At 35.9% G+C, this 15,522-nt stretch overlaps 1 protein-coding gene across 2 annotated transcripts; it reads left to right on the forward strand.

Annotated features, from left to right (window-relative positions):
• Nucleotides 1-504: 504 nt before the first annotated feature.
• LOC130100784 (fibronectin type 3 and ankyrin repeat domains protein 1-like) lies at nucleotides 505-7,697 on the forward strand. 2 transcript variants are annotated; one of them, XM_056266385.1, is made up of 11 exons: nucleotides 505-582; nucleotides 1,596-1,770; nucleotides 1,880-2,004; nucleotides 3,424-3,505; nucleotides 3,705-3,779; nucleotides 3,879-3,944; nucleotides 4,049-4,214; nucleotides 6,963-7,106; nucleotides 7,190-7,267; nucleotides 7,403-7,447; nucleotides 7,523-7,697. In XM_056266385.1, exons 1-11 carry the CDS (start codon nucleotides 573-575, stop codon nucleotides 7,607-7,609), a joined length of 1,053 nt encoding a protein of 350 aa, XP_056122360.1. In that variant the 5' UTR covers nucleotides 505-572; the 3' UTR covers nucleotides 7,610-7,697. The 2 variants fall into 2 exon arrangements, with proteins under 2 accessions (XP_056122360.1, XP_056122361.1); XM_056266386.1 differs by lacking the exon at nucleotides 7,403-7,447 and having other exon boundaries at nucleotides 7,493-7,697.
• The last annotated feature ends 7,825 nt before the right edge of the window (nucleotides 7,698-15,522 follow it).

Below are 15,522 nucleotides of genomic sequence, written 5' to 3' on the forward strand. Positions count from 1 at the left end.
AAATATATAGGCCTTCTATAAAATATTTTATTGGGTAGAAATTGTGTGTAAAACATAAAAAAAGAGTCATGTATAATCATGTAATTTACCATGGACCACGTGATGACGTAAAAGAATTACTGAATCTTTTTGACCCAGTTCTTTAACATTGTTAAAGAATTGTTCAAAAGAACCGATTCGGTCTTACCGTCATAAGCGCACTGAATCACCGCTGGGACGCGCAGCGGCAGAGATTTTAAGTGGTCATGTGGTCATTTAATCTCATCATCACAATAGAGCCCCAAATGATGAAAGTGACTAGTGCAGGGTAAACAACATTAACAAGGTTCAGTCTTGATAACCGTGGCTACTTCGCTCTCATGTTTAAACAAAAACAATATGCTGAAATAGGGAAACTCGTGTTTCGTGCAATAAACAATGGCCTGTCTGCAGCACCGACTATGTCATATTGTCACCATGACGACAGTGCTCGCAGTCAGATGTGTTTGAGAGAGACAAACACACACACACAGCAGCAGAACTATCATCCTCCGTGTGGGGAATTTCTCGATACAAGGACGCTGACTGAGACGATGAACCCAGGTAGACATTTGATTTGTGTTTCGTGGCTACTAGTTTATTGTCAGGGCATTTTATCAACATAAAAAACATATTTCCAAAAAACTTGTTTACGTTTGTAAAATATAGCCTAATAGAGGAAAACAGAAAGAAGAGATGAAAACTGCAGGCAGCATAATAAGTTACGTAATGCTTGATAGAATTGTTTAAAAGTTTTTCAGACAAACTTTATTCAAAACAACACCACAAAATGATTTCAATAATTTTCATATACCATATAGTTTTTATTCCTCTATTTGATTAATATAAGAAAAAAAACGTATATATATTATACATGTTAATAGCCTACATTTATTAAAATATCAATACTGTTTTTTAACTTTAAAGAGCTGCATTAAAAAAAACATCCTCAAGTTTTCTCCAGCAACAGTGATTAAAAAGTAATGGATAATCGTTTAACTTATCATCACTAATCCAGGAACAAGCTTTATTCAAAACAACACCACCACAAAATACCTTCAATAAATTTATTTTCTTATACTACATAAAGTTCCTTTATTCCTCTCTTATATTTGATTTATATAATACAAATGTATTTATTTATTTGGAAAATTATGCTACATCTGATTGGGAAAAGAAAACGTTTTCTCCTGCAAAAAGTAATGGATAATCTTTTAACTTAATTACTAATCCAGGAACAATCTTCTGTTAGTTATTCTTGGTGCATTGTTACATGATATCCATGACCTTTATTAAGATGAAACAATAGGCTGCTGTTTACCCATACAGTATGTCACACCTGAATAGCAAAATCATTCCATGGATGCTGCAGTATCAGATAACTGCATATTAATAGATTGGTTTAGATTGGTTTGGGTTTCAGCCCTTAACAAAACTCGCATATGGTTAACAAAAAGTAACATAACTGTGTTGGAAATGACTGCAAAGATATGCCTAAAATTCACATCAATCCTACACTTTAATACAAACAATGTACATGATGTTAAGAATGTGCCTTATTTTCTCTGTTTCTCCAGCAAAATCTCCAGACCTCCCTCAGCCACCTGTGATTGGGAAGGTCAGTCACCACAGTATCGAGATGAGCTGGATGAATGAAGAGAACAAATCTCGAACTGGCCCCCCTGAACACTGGACCCACTTCTCTGTGGAACAGATGGACCCCAAAACACACACATTCAGCTCCATATACATGTCAGTGTCCCATCTCTCTGACTGATTATTTCTTTAAATACTTCAATTATTACCACATATTTAAACTGTCCTTTCAGCAACACAGCCCTGTTTTGGTGTTTTATCACAGAGGGTACAGCACCCGGCATGTTGTAGAAGGATTGAAGTCCAGCACCTATTACAGTTTTAGGCTGATGGTCACCAGACCTTCAGGGGAGTGCAGCTTCAGCCCTGCAGTCTCTGTCTTCACCAACCGTAAGAGATTTTACCTCCAGTCAAAGACTTGACCTATTTCAAATCTTATTTTCCTTGCTTTTATTGATTAGAAACAAAAACTCTTCAAAAAAATAGTTCAAAAGTTTGGGGTCCTTTAAAAAAGATTAATTGGCTACTTTTACTCAGCAAGAACACATTATATTGATCAACACAGTGAAAGTAAACACATATATATAATGCTACAAAACAAAATTATCTTTCAAATAAATGCTGTTTTTTTTATTTACTTTCTATTAATCAAAGAATCCCTAAAACAAATCATGAAAATATTTCACAAAATTATTAAGCAGCACAACTTTTTTTCAACACTGATATCAATATACATAATCAGATTACTTTTTTCAAGTAAGTGCTAAAGTAATGCATTACTTTTACATTTACAACAACATATCTGAGTAACTTTTTTCAAATAAGTACCGCAAGTTACTTTGATTTCCCATATAGACTGACACATCACCTGTCCCTGTGTTGAGAGAAGTTGGAAGAAAGGGCGTTGTGTGCGCTCTGTAAACATGATGGTTACTGTAGTTCTAGACTAAACGTGAGCATGCATTTACTTATCTCACTTGCACAAAAATAGATTCAGTACTCCTAAAAATGAATAAAAACAGTGGAATGCAAACTCAGAATATTGTGTAAAAAATAACACAAATATACTTTGTATTTAATCTCACTTTATTAACCAATGTCTTTATTGCTGACCTTTGATGATCTAATAAGCAAAAGTAACTTTCGATAAATATTACATTTGTGTTTCATTTTTTTTTTATTGCTGAAGCAAGTGTTGAATTTTCTTCTCCTGTACTACTCTGCCATCAATGGCAGCACAGTTGAAAGGTTTTTTTTAGCTGCGCCCTCTACTGTACAGCTGTGAATTTGCATTTCCTTCAGCCTGAGGCTTATTTATTTCACTTTTGGTGTGAAAGGGCCTTTACATTTGCCAAAAATAGACATTTTTTGTTATTAAAAAAACAAGCAAACAAGCAAGCCTTAGCCCAGGTGAGAAAAAGTAACGCAAAAGTAACGTAACACATTACTTTTCATAAAAAGTAACTAACACAATTCATTACTTTTTAAAGGGAGTAGCACAATATTGTAATGCGTTGCTTTTAATAGTAACTTTCCCAAACACTGAGCATATTAGAATGATTTCTGAAGGGTCATGAGACACTGCTGAAAATTCAGCTTTGACATCACAGGACAAAAAAAATATATTTTTAAATAAAATTAACAAAATATTAAATTGTGATAATACTTCACAATATTACTTTTTTTTACTGTATTTGTGACCAAATAAATGCAGCCTTGGCAAGCATAAGAGGCATTCAAAAAATCTAACCAACCACAAACTTTTGAACGGTAGTGTATTTGGTCAATGTTCTGATGGTGTGACCACAGGAGAGCCTTTCAGTGGGAAGAACCTCCACCAGGCGTTGAACAGGGAGAATGAGCAGGAGCTGACCACAGTGTTACAGTCAAGGTGAGACCCACTGACCACCTGGAAGACCACAAAATCACCTTTTCATATGCTATATTAGTACTAACATTGTAGTAATCAAGGGGACATTTGACCCATACAGGTTTGGAATAACATGAAGCTAAGATTTTTCATTTTCTATCCCTTTAAATACAAGTTCACGTATTGTTCATAACCCCTTATATGTAATTCCTCTCCCTAGAATGGTCAATGTGGATGTTCATGACAAAATGGGTTTCACCCCTCTCATGGTAGCAGCACAGAAAGGTTTCACCAGGTAAACTTGCGTCTGATGTTTCTAAAGCTAATTTAGCAGCGAGCTACTGAATCTCAGTCATAAATTTCTACTTGAGATCAGCTTCTGTTTGGTTTGTAGCTTAGCAGACATTTTGGTGAAGCACGGAGCTGATATTAACAAGAGAGATAGCACTGGAAAAAACAGGTGAGATTGCGTATGCCTTTTCAGTGCAGCTCTGCAGTTTCATTTTATAATCTTTCATGTCATCTACTCAATTTTGTTTATCTATGCATGTGTTTTTTTTTCAGTCTAATGCAGGCCTGTTACTCTGGTCACCTGGATATGGTGAAGTACCTGCGTAACTGCGGGTCAACATGGCAGTCTCGAGACACGGATGGATGCTCGCCGCTCCACTGGGCTGTGGATGGAGGACACCTGCCTGTCATTACATACATGATCCAAGATGGTTGTGAGGTCAGAGGTCATTTGATGTGATGTCAAGTGGAAAGAACCATATGGTCAAACTTTAGTATACATTAAAGTAGGTTTGAAACGAAAAGTTAATTTTATTAAGTATACTTCAGTTAAGTTTAAGTATAAATGTAAGTATACTTTATGTAGTAAGTATACTAATATCAATGTACTACTAGTAGTATATATTTGTAAGTGTACTATTTCAGTACTACTTGGGATTAAATTGTCTCACTTTTTAGTGTATAAAAGTAGCCTATACTTTTAAGTATACTTTAAGTGTAACAATAGTAAGCTTTGGATGCACAACTAGTTTACAACTAATTTTTTTTTTTTTTTACTGCAACTATACTACAAGTGAACTTATAGGTATAGTTTACTAGTTAAATACTTGTAGGACATTTTTTAGTTTATGCAAGTACACTTTGAAATATACTCTCAGTAAACTATCGTTTAGAAGTTTTATAGTATAGGCTACTTGTTTTCTTTTAGTGAACTTAAAATCATACTTATAGTTTACTATTTATGTATTATTTTTGCACTTTAAGTATCCAACTATGTTACTATTTAGGTATTATTTTTTATACTTGAAATACACCTTTAATGTACTTTAAAGTAAATTTCTATGTACACAGTGGACTACACAAAAAAAATCAAATAATCATATATGTTTTCATTGTAAATCAATATTTTCAAACAATGAAAGTATGTAACTGTGTGAAAAATAGGCCTGTTTAATAGGCTTCTCAGTCAAAAGAGTGAACACAACTACAAGCCAAGTATACTTAGAATTCTTAATTATACTTTTAAGTACATCTCGATCAAAATATTGAGTACAAGTTTAGACCTTATTCAGAGCAGCACCATAACAGGTATGAAAGCGAGGCTGTGAGGGATAGACTTGCTGTGTTTTCAATTGCATCGCTGTAAAAAGTGATCAGTTGACTTAACATAAAAAAGTGAGGAAACCCATGCCTTAAAATTAAGTAATAAACTTCAAGCATAATTGAAAACTTGAAGTTATGTGACCTTGACAATTCCACATAACTTAATTTTTTCAACATAACTTAATTTTTTCACCTACGCATGAAGTTGATTTATTTAATAATATTAAGGCAACCGGTTTCCTCGCTTTTTTAAAGTTAAGTCAAATGATCACTTTTTACAGTGTAGATCACTTGTAATTTTCTATAGCTCATGTTGTTGGGAGTTTTTTGTGTGAATGTTTTTTTTTTTAAAGCTGCATTCCGTAACTTTTTTAGGTTAAAAATTATCCAAAATAAATTTTTAGCAAGTACATAACCAGCCAGTGTTCAAAACTCTCTGCTTGCCTTAGCTCGATTCAAAACGGTAAGCTTGTAATAATGTTTTTAATTCCAGTGGTACTGGTGGATTTCCATGGGAGATTCGAGCTTGTCTTTGCGTTATTACGTCACATCTGTACACATAAAGAAGAGTCTCGGCTAGTAGGCTATATTGAGTCATTACGTCACATCTGTACACATAAAGAAGGAGTCTCGGCTAGTAGGCTATTTTGCGTGTGAGGATGTTGGAGGTGGAGATTTATAGCCTTTTCTCACAGCACTTGATATAATTAAACTTATAATTAAATCCAGAAAGGTTCAAACGACAATCACCAGTGCTGGAGATTCACCCGCTGTAAAATGCAAAAGACTTCGGACTTCGGAGTGGCTACAGAAAAAAAGAGACTGCAACCGGGCCCATGCGAAAACAAGGATAATATCTGAAGGGCATTAAATGTAGTCACGCAATGCTGATGTTGTTAACATTAATCATTTGAGAACAAAGGATAATTTGCACGGTTTGACGTGATATGAAAGCGATCGTTAGATCAGCGCGATTTCCTGCAATGCTTTTTTTCCCTTAGTTGGTCAGAACAAAAGTGTTACTTACTTGTTCAGATGACATTTTCCGGTGAAAATTCTTATGTTGGTCATACTTCCAAAAAGTAGAATCTGTGGTTCTGAATGACTGCTGACAGCCGCACATTCTCCTCAAAACATTGGATTCATCCACACTGTTCCGTGCCGAGGCACAACCCATGTAAAGTTGATAATTCCTCGAATAACTGCAATTGCAGATTTTGAACAGAGATGATGACAAAGAGGAAAAACTACGGACTGCAGCTTTAAGTATACTTAAAGGGATACTCCACCCAAAAATGAAAATTCTGTCATCATTTACTCACCCTCAAGTTGTTGCAAACCTGTTTGAGTTTCTTTTTTCTGCTGAACACAAAAGAAGATATTTTGAGGAACGATTGGAACTTTGGCACCATTGACTTCCATAGTATTTTTTTTTTTCTACTATGGAAGTCAATGGTGTCAAACAACTGTTTGGTTCCAATCGTTCTTCAAAATATCTTCCTTTGTGTTCAGCAGAAAAAAGAAACTCAAACAGGTTTGCAACAACTTTAGGGTGAGTAAATGATGACAGAATTAAATTTTTTGGGTGAAGTATCCCTTTAAATGTAGTTTTAAGCATATTTGTGAGAAGTAACGTATATTTCTGAGAAGTAGACTGAAAGTAAACTTTCTTATTTTTAGTTTAAAAGTATTTATGACCAGTTATCACTGATATTTTAGCTTTTAGATCTTTAGCAATGATATTTCACATAAATGAAACCTCTTTTGACAGATGTACCATCTGGGAGGGCCTACTACTCTGTCAAATGTTGAGTTAGACCCTGTATTGTCAGTTTAACACATCTGTGTTTTTGTCCTCTGACAGGTGGATGTGATGGATAAAGTGTCTCTCTGGACTCCTCTCATGCGTGTGTCAGCCATCAGTGGGAACGCTGCGGTGGCCTCTGTCCTCCTCCAGGCTGGAGCTGATGTAAATGTCCGTGACAAGGCTGGCAAGACACCATTGATGGTATTTATCATCAAAACAGCCACTAGAATTGTCGTGGACAAGATGGATTACGTTATTGCAGGCTTTTGGTTGTAATTTTTTAGGTTGCTGTGCTGAATAACCATGTTGAGCTGGTGAAACTTCTGCTTGACAGTGGGGCAGATCACCATTTGAAGAACGAGGTAACAGTCAGATTATGATCATTATGATATTCATAATCCATAAATGATTAAACAATAGGAGTGCAATAAAACATTCTGCCAGAGCAGAGGAGAACTGATAACTCATGATAAAATTATATTTACACCCCAATGTAGTATGGAGCAGGTGCAGCGGATATGGCGAAAGCATTTGGGAGACAGGTAACCTGACAAACTATATATGAACGGATTAATGCTATTTTGTAGCTTGGAACAAAAAGACTATTTATGTTTCAGAACATCATAAACTTGCTGGATAAAATAAGCATGGAAGATTCAAGACTGACATCGTCAGGACAGTTCTGTTATGGAGACAAGAAATGATCCTTATCTTGATATCATATTACATTAAAGCCTTGAGTAAAACTCAAATGTTTCTGTAGTGTAAAATAAAATGACATTGAATTCACAATAGTAATACCCTAATTTATTATTCTCGTTCAAGTCCTTGCTTGCATTACCAAAAGTATCCAGTTACAATTTTTTGAAGGCTTCACATTTCCCTTTTATTATCTTAATTCATAGAAATAAAAAAAGCTGAGCAAAAATGAAGCAATAATCTTGATGACAGATTTTGTACAAAAAACATCAGTGAGCATTCAATACATCCACATGAGTGCATATAAAAAGGTGAAATGTACATACATTGCTGTGACTAGGTAAACAAGAACATAAACACACACACACACACACACAGGCTTGGCTCGAATGAAATACTGTTACAGCTGGGTATGTTACAGTCCCAAAGCAACAACGTTGGAATATTATGTGGAAAGTGCAATTTCCTCCTCAGGGTGAAGTACCAAGCAGAACAACAGTCCCATAAGTTTATGAATAACTGTGAGTCCAGCTGTGCATAAAGAGAGTTGTGTTATAGGCGAGAGAGAACCACTTATTGTGTATAAATGCCATTGTTGTGACACACACCAGCAGTGATATTTACTATATCCTATGTACTTTACATCATCTTGATGTCGAACATGTTCATTAGAGGGTAGTGAAAGATGGCTATTTGGCTAAAGAGACTACTTTAACCATTCAAAAGTTTGGAGTTGGTAAGATTTAATGTATTTAAAAGATGTCTTTTTTTTGCACCAAATCTGCATTTATTTGATCAAATATACAGCAAAAATAGTAATATTGTGGGATATTTTTTACAATTTAAAATGATTGTTTTCTATTTTAATACATTTTAAAATGTAATTTATTCCTGTGATGGCAAAGCTGATTTTCAGTAGCACGTGATCCTTCAGAAATCATTCTAATATGCTGATTTAATGCTCAAGAAACAGTTTTTATTATTATCAATGTTGAAAATGCTGCTTAATATTTTTGTAGAAAGCATCATGCATTTTTTTAAGGATACTTTTATTAAAAAAATGATGAGCATCAACAAGAGCATTGATGAACAGCATTTATTTGAAATAGAAATCTTTTTTTTTTTACATTGTCTTTACGGTCACTTTTGATCTATTTCATGCATCCTTACCGAATAAAAGTATTTATTATTTGAACAAAATCATACTGACCCCAAACTTTTGAACGGTAGTGTATATTGTCAGAAATTATACAAGAAATACAGTACAGAAAATTCAACATCTATAACCTCAAGATATTTCACAGAACATGTGTATACAGCACAGAAAGACACACATGACAGCTGCTGGATCCTGATGGCTCAGTGGGAATGCTGATCTGCGATTCCGTGATATTTTAAGGGCTGTGGTGTCACTACATATTTTGCGTTATCACTTGAAATTCTCTGAATGTTTCAAAACATATTGCAAAAGGAACATCACAACCCTTCAAGTGTTTGGACTATAAATACTGACATATTTTTAAATTTTCTGAAGATATGGTTGACATGGCATTGTTATGCATATTCTGCACTCTATAGATATGGCTCGGCTTCTCAATGGGATCTTTAGCCTGCAAAAAATGGCTAGGAAAAGTAAAATCACATCTCTCCTCAAGAAGCCGCATGATTTGAGGTATCATTCATGATGTCTGTAGCACAAATAGTTGAATGCTTGGGGTTAAAGTTATAGTAAAGGCCCGTTAACACCAAAAATAATAAAGTTACAGATAACAATAACTAGTGCCCACACCAGCAGATGATACAGTTCTGTTTATTCTAGGCATGCACTGCAGTTATGTTGCCTGATGCTTTAAATGCTTGAGCTCTTAAAGCAGGATTCATTCTGATTGGCTGTCAATGTTTTTATTGTTCATCAGCTGAAAAAAATAATAATCACTTGGTACTTTTTTTTTATTTAGAATGAATCTTAATCATTCGCAATATAGCTATCGTCCTCGGTGTGAACGGGCCTTAAAGGGATAGTTCAGTGCATTTGTTCAAGCACATGATTTTAAGGAAGTGACTGCCACAGATGACTGAACTATGACTGAACAATAATGGCTCACATCACTTCCTCCTTCATGACATGCCTCATTCAAGTAATTATGAAGGGTTTTTTTTTTTTGCACATAGTGGCAAAATTCCATTCCAGCGCTCTGTGTTTAGCCTTACAGATTTCGTGTTGCTTATACTCCAGTATCCCAGACATGCTGCGTCATTATAAAGCAGGGTTTTTTTTTAATCTTCACAACACCAACGTAATTCTTACCATGAAATGTGCATTCACACAATGTCGTAATTCCCGTGAATATGAGATTTCAACTTGTAAAAAGCATTCAAGTCCTCATAGAGCTTTTAATTACAACTTGTAAGCTGGGAATTTTCTGAGAGCTCCTACTTGTACCACCTGACCGCTGCAGATTAATTTAGGCATTGATAGTGTTACATACAGTAGAAACGCATAATTCCCAGTCCAAGGACGTGGACAGTTCCAAGTAGAACGTCACATTGTCATCTCAAAATTACGGTAATTATCACATGGCGTCAACGCAGCATTAGTTCAACTGAAGGGAAAAAACACTCAATAAAGAAAGGAAAACATGATTTGTTACCTTATTTTCAACATGTAAAAACAAACAAATTGTAATAAAAAGTCACAATGTTCATACAGTAAAAAAAAGTGTCAAGCACAGCACATCGTTTCCTCCTTACAATAAATATACATCTTAAATAGTTCTGCAGTACCTGAGTGGGGACAAACAAACACCTTTATTGAGGAGGCACAGCACCAAGGTGTCCGGTCAGCCCTCTTCTCCGTGAGACCCTCCGTAGAGTTTCTGCAGGGTGGTCACTTGGTCCGACAGAGTTTTCATAGTGCAAAAAAAGTGTGTTCAGATGCTGGTGAAATTCACCCAGTGCTGTAGTGTCCATATGTCAGTGATCACAAAAAGGCTGTGGCAATCTGGGAAGAGGTCTAGAAAGTAACCAGACAAATGTGGTTAGTTTTCATCCATAAATATGTGAGTTTACCAGCAATCTCACAATGGGACTGACCTGTTCGGCAGTGGTATGGAAGGGGGTGGTCGTGGTACTGTTGGAATCGGGATGGCTAGGGGTCCAGGGCCTGGTATCCGCACTCCCACCGCTGACATGCTGCGACCCACCCCGTGGCCTCTGAATAAGGGGTCTGCAGGAAGTGGTTTCTGTGGGGGACTGGGCTTGTTTTGGTCCTGCATGTGGCAACACATAAGATTTCCTGGTTTATCACACATATTTAAACCATTATGGCCACCTGGTCTACAATGGTTTAAATATGTTTGATATTACAAAAAGGAATCACAAAATTTGATACATACAAAATGGAATCACAAAATGAATTGTGGTTAATTCATTTAATATACCCAATTCTGTTGGACAGCAGGGGTCTTCCGAGTGAAAATGGTTGAGATCAAGTATTAAAATGAAAAAATGTGTGTAAACAATGCTAGCATCCTACTGCCACTAGATGGAGCTGTGATTACACGCCTCGTCCTGGAAAACCAGGTTGGCAAAAATGCAGAATAACAAAACAAAACATGCAGCACTCCCATTGCCAACACCCAGTTCACCAAACGTTAAGTCAAGAGGTCATCATGTGTTACCAATTTACTCAGAGGATGAGGTCATGGCGTACAGCTGTTAGCTATTCACAGCTGTTCAGCCTTGTTTTGTGGAAAACAAAAGAGAAATTGATTCGTTATAAAAGCGGTCATCCATTTCAAATCCATTTTTGTCTTTCATAAACTATTTCTCATTTACAGTTCTACCCATTGTATGGAAGTGATTTGTTCCTGCAAACGATCATCCTTGTGAAAGCAATGTCATTATAGCAATACAAGACCTTTTAATCATGAGCGCACGACGGTGTGTCGAGCCATGAGGCCAATTTGTGAGAACTCCGTAAGAGGTGAAAGTGTTTCATGGCTCCCAGAGTAAATGTGAACTCATTCAAGAAGAAAAGGGCACTCAAGAGCACTAAAAAACCCCCAGTGATTTCATATGTAAAGGGGTTTAATGTGAATGCTTTCAATGAGGTCAGCATTGAAGCAAGCAAGCTTTAATGTATCAGACATTTGTATTGTGTGGCTCAGTTACAACATGTGTACTCTGAATGTGAACTTTTTTTGATGAAACCACTGATGGAGAGCAAAAAACAACAACAACAACAAAAAACTTGTTCATTAATTATATATTTACGTTATAAAAGGAATTAATACTAGTTTAGACAGAATTTGTGGCACAATCTAGGCTATATGAAGGATCTTTAGCATAATTGTGTTTACAGTAATGAACTTAGCTGCAATGGAAGTCAATGGGGCAAGGTAGAAATCTAAAGATATTATTTTCTGTAGAAAAATGCGTAGCTGTAAATTTTATATCGTATTTTTAAAAGCGGGGTCTTGTTCTGCATTTATTGATTTAATTCCTATATGTGGAGCTCCATGTCAACAGTATTTGGCTAGTTATGTCACGTCCCTTTTTGGTATCCCTGCACGTACCATGTGACATTTAGCAGGTTTATGAGCTTTATATAGTCATGGCACGCTGTTTATATTGGAGATAACTGCACAGACATGGTTAGTAAATTACTTTATCAATGCTAGTCTCATACTAACATGTATAGGTTTGTTTAGACAAAACAGCACATATTTTACCATCTATTTGAGTATGTCTTGCCCGATATTGTAAGTGCCCTATATTTTATATATATAAATGTAATTTATATATAAAGTTTGCTTTTACAAACTGTCAGCACAGTCAATGCTTATGTAAAACATCCCTGTGTTTTTTTAGTATTATTATTATTATTATTAAAATGAAGCAGCTAGAATTGAAGTATGACCATATTATCCCAATTCTGTAAACACTGCATTGGCTCCCTAATAGTCCCTATTAAACATTGCATGCATTTTAAAATCTTGCTAATTACTTGCAAAGCACCAAATGGTTTAGCTCCCCAGTACTTGAGCGAGCTCTTAACGCATTATAGTCCTTCTGTCTAGTTGATAATACCTCAATTGTAGGCGGCAGATCCTTTTCCTATTTAGCACCCAAACTCTGGAACAGTCTTCCTAGCCTTGTTCAGGAAGCAGACACTAAAAACACATCACTTTAACCTGGCAGGCACACAACGCAGCCCTGAATGTCAGCAGAGACCGTGTCTACTAGACAATCACCTGTGAAGGCCTTGTCGACATGACAGCCATCGGCACAGATCCTGAGCAAAGACCACAAGAACCAGACAGGTCCTCCTCACAGACCCTATGACCAGCTCCGGCTCCATACCGGCGTGACAAATCACTCTTCAAGCAAAAAGAACTGGATGAATTTTTGAATGCTTCCGATCCCGATCTGAATTCTGACTTGTGATATATTAGGCAAGTCAGAATTCAGTCCTTTTTCCAAGTCAGAATTCAGATCGGGATCGGAAGCATTCAAAAATTCATTCAAAAATTCATCCAGTTCTTTTTGCTTGAAGAGTGATTTGTCACGCCGGTATGCAGCCTATATGGTATATTGAGAACTATTTCCATTTGGCACAATCCATGCATTAATATGCATGATTGCATATTAATTTTCTATGATTTGTACCTTAATATATTTTTTCCTTAAGGCCTATTCAAAGTGAAGTAACAAACACAAATAAAAGTTAATCCATGGGATAGGTATTCTACTTTCCAAGTACAATGTGTTATCATAAAAATACCCATCTTGCACTTATTTAGCAAGATACATGTCTCCTTGAGGTGAGACTTTCTAGTTTGCTGGATCTAACCACAGTTTAGTCACTGCAGTGCAGAGAAGTGAGCTGAGATTCAAAGCAACAGATGTTCTTCTTCATGCAGTCTGATAGCATATCCTGCCAGTGTCCCTGAGCAGCACTTATCATCTAAACCACATACCTTCACACACGGATGTCTCTCATCCCATCTCACAGGAAAGCTCTCATGCACCAGTCCAATCTCATTCTCTCCGTATCACTTTCACTCCTCCGCCCGCTCTGTCTACCCCACTCTTATATTTTTTGTCTTCATTTTATCTTCAACTGGAAACCTCATATAAGTCATTTATAGGGTTTGTAGAGCGATGGAAAGCATTAAGTCCTCGCTAATGTCTTCTTATCTCCATCCATCTGTCTGTCGCTTTACAGCCAAAGAAACAGATCCTGTAGAACTTATATCAGCTGCAGCCGAATGAAAAACGCTAGAAGCGAGCAGTGGAATGGAAAAGATGGGTTTTCTTAAGTCGAACTTATTTTAACTTTGAGCTCTGTGTTTTTAGATAGCTGAGTCATGTGCAAGATGCTGCAAAAGACACAAAACGTGAGTGCAACGGTCAAAGGCATCCATCTAACACAAGTTTAAATAAAATAAATCAATGGTAAAGTAGCGCAGTAAAATGCAAAAATGTGTGTGAACGGCCGCTTATGGTAAAACCTCCTGACCCACAAGCCTTTTTGCAATTATTTTTGTGATTACCCGCTGACAATGCTAATGCCAATTCATAAAAATCTAGGGCTGGACACTGACACAAATTTCATGATTCGATTCTAATTTGATTCACAACAAGCTTGTTCAATTTAATTCGATTCAATATAAAATCATTTGGACAGTAGGGGACAGTAACAAAGTATTTTTTATATTTAGGTTTATTTTTCAAGTGTCTGTACTTTATTGTAATATTTTTTTTGGGGGGGGGGGGGGGGGGGGGTTTAACTTTTAACTTTTTTTTAAAAGTTAAAAAAACTAACTTTTTTCCCCACTACATTCAAAGCAAAATCTAGTACTTTTTACTTCACTATATTTCATAAAAACATGTCGTTTCTCATTATTTTGAGGTGAAGAAATTGTCACAGCTGCTACAAGACACAATAGCAGAGTCCGATTCATGAACGAGCTGATTCTTTTCAGTAAACCTAAAAAATCCCATCACAAAAAGCCACGAAAAACTCATTCGTGAAATGGACCGATCCTATTGCATCTGTTCTCAAGTCAACAACTCACTGATTCAAATGATCCGGTCAGAGCGAGTCTCCAGTTAAAAATTCACTGAATTCACAAGTCTGAATCAAAATGATCCAAGAATGGGAGATCCTCTGAGATCCTCTAATGCCGAACTTTATGATTTATTATTGCAAAAGTAAATCATATTTAGGTCACGACTGTCAGTTGTTTGTGAACTGAATCTGCAGTAAAAGGGCAAACTGGCTAAGCCATTTTACATGTACGGTACACACATTTTGTTTTTCCTTATTTCTATTTAGGGGTGAATTCAGGTTGATTGGGACACTTTTTCCCAGTCATTCAATGACAAAAAGTCAACCTGAATTCACCCTACTATATTGTATATTACTATATTTTCACTTGTTTGCACACTTGTTGTAAATATCAGTAGTTGTTATCAGTGTATGTAAGTTTTGGTAAAAAAAAAAAAAAAGTTTTTAAGTGTCTGCATAATCTTCCTTATTGACTAGCACTGACTTCTTGACAATTACGTAGTAATTCATAATGATGTCAGACTGAGGTGTAACCTATTTAAGCTCTATCTGTGAGTCTAATACATTATACCCCCTCCCCCCACACACATTTTGAGCATTAGGATGGAGTTTATAAAATTGCTAAATAAATAATCATTCATCAATCAGTACTTTTTACTTTGGTAACACTTTATTTTAAGGTGACGTTAATTACATTGTACTTACTCAAATAAGTACTGAGTAATATTAGTGAACTAAATGTAATTACTATAGAGTTACGGTTAGGGTTTTGTTTAGGGTTAGTTACTTGTAACTATGTATAATTTACTGTTATTACTTATTATTATTATTATAGTAAGTACA

The sequence above is a fragment of the Rhinichthys klamathensis genome, unplaced genomic scaffold, assembly GCF_029890125.1.
Source record: "Rhinichthys klamathensis goyatoka isolate OS25496 unplaced genomic scaffold, OSU_Roscu_1.1 h1tg000247l_1, whole genome shotgun sequence".
NCBI lineage: Eukaryota > Metazoa > Chordata > Actinopteri > Cypriniformes > Leuciscidae > Rhinichthys > Rhinichthys klamathensis.

Coding starts and splice junctions, on each gene's coding strand:
- LOC130100784 (XM_056266385.1), top strand. Junction 3,506..3,704: donor ACCACAGTGTTACAGTCAAG/GTGAGACCCACT, acceptor TCCTCTCCCTAG/AATGGTCAATGTGGATGTTC. Junction 7,448..7,522: donor CGAAAGCATTTGGGAGACAG/GTAACCTGACAA, acceptor TTTATGTTTCAG/AACATCATAAACTTGCTGGA.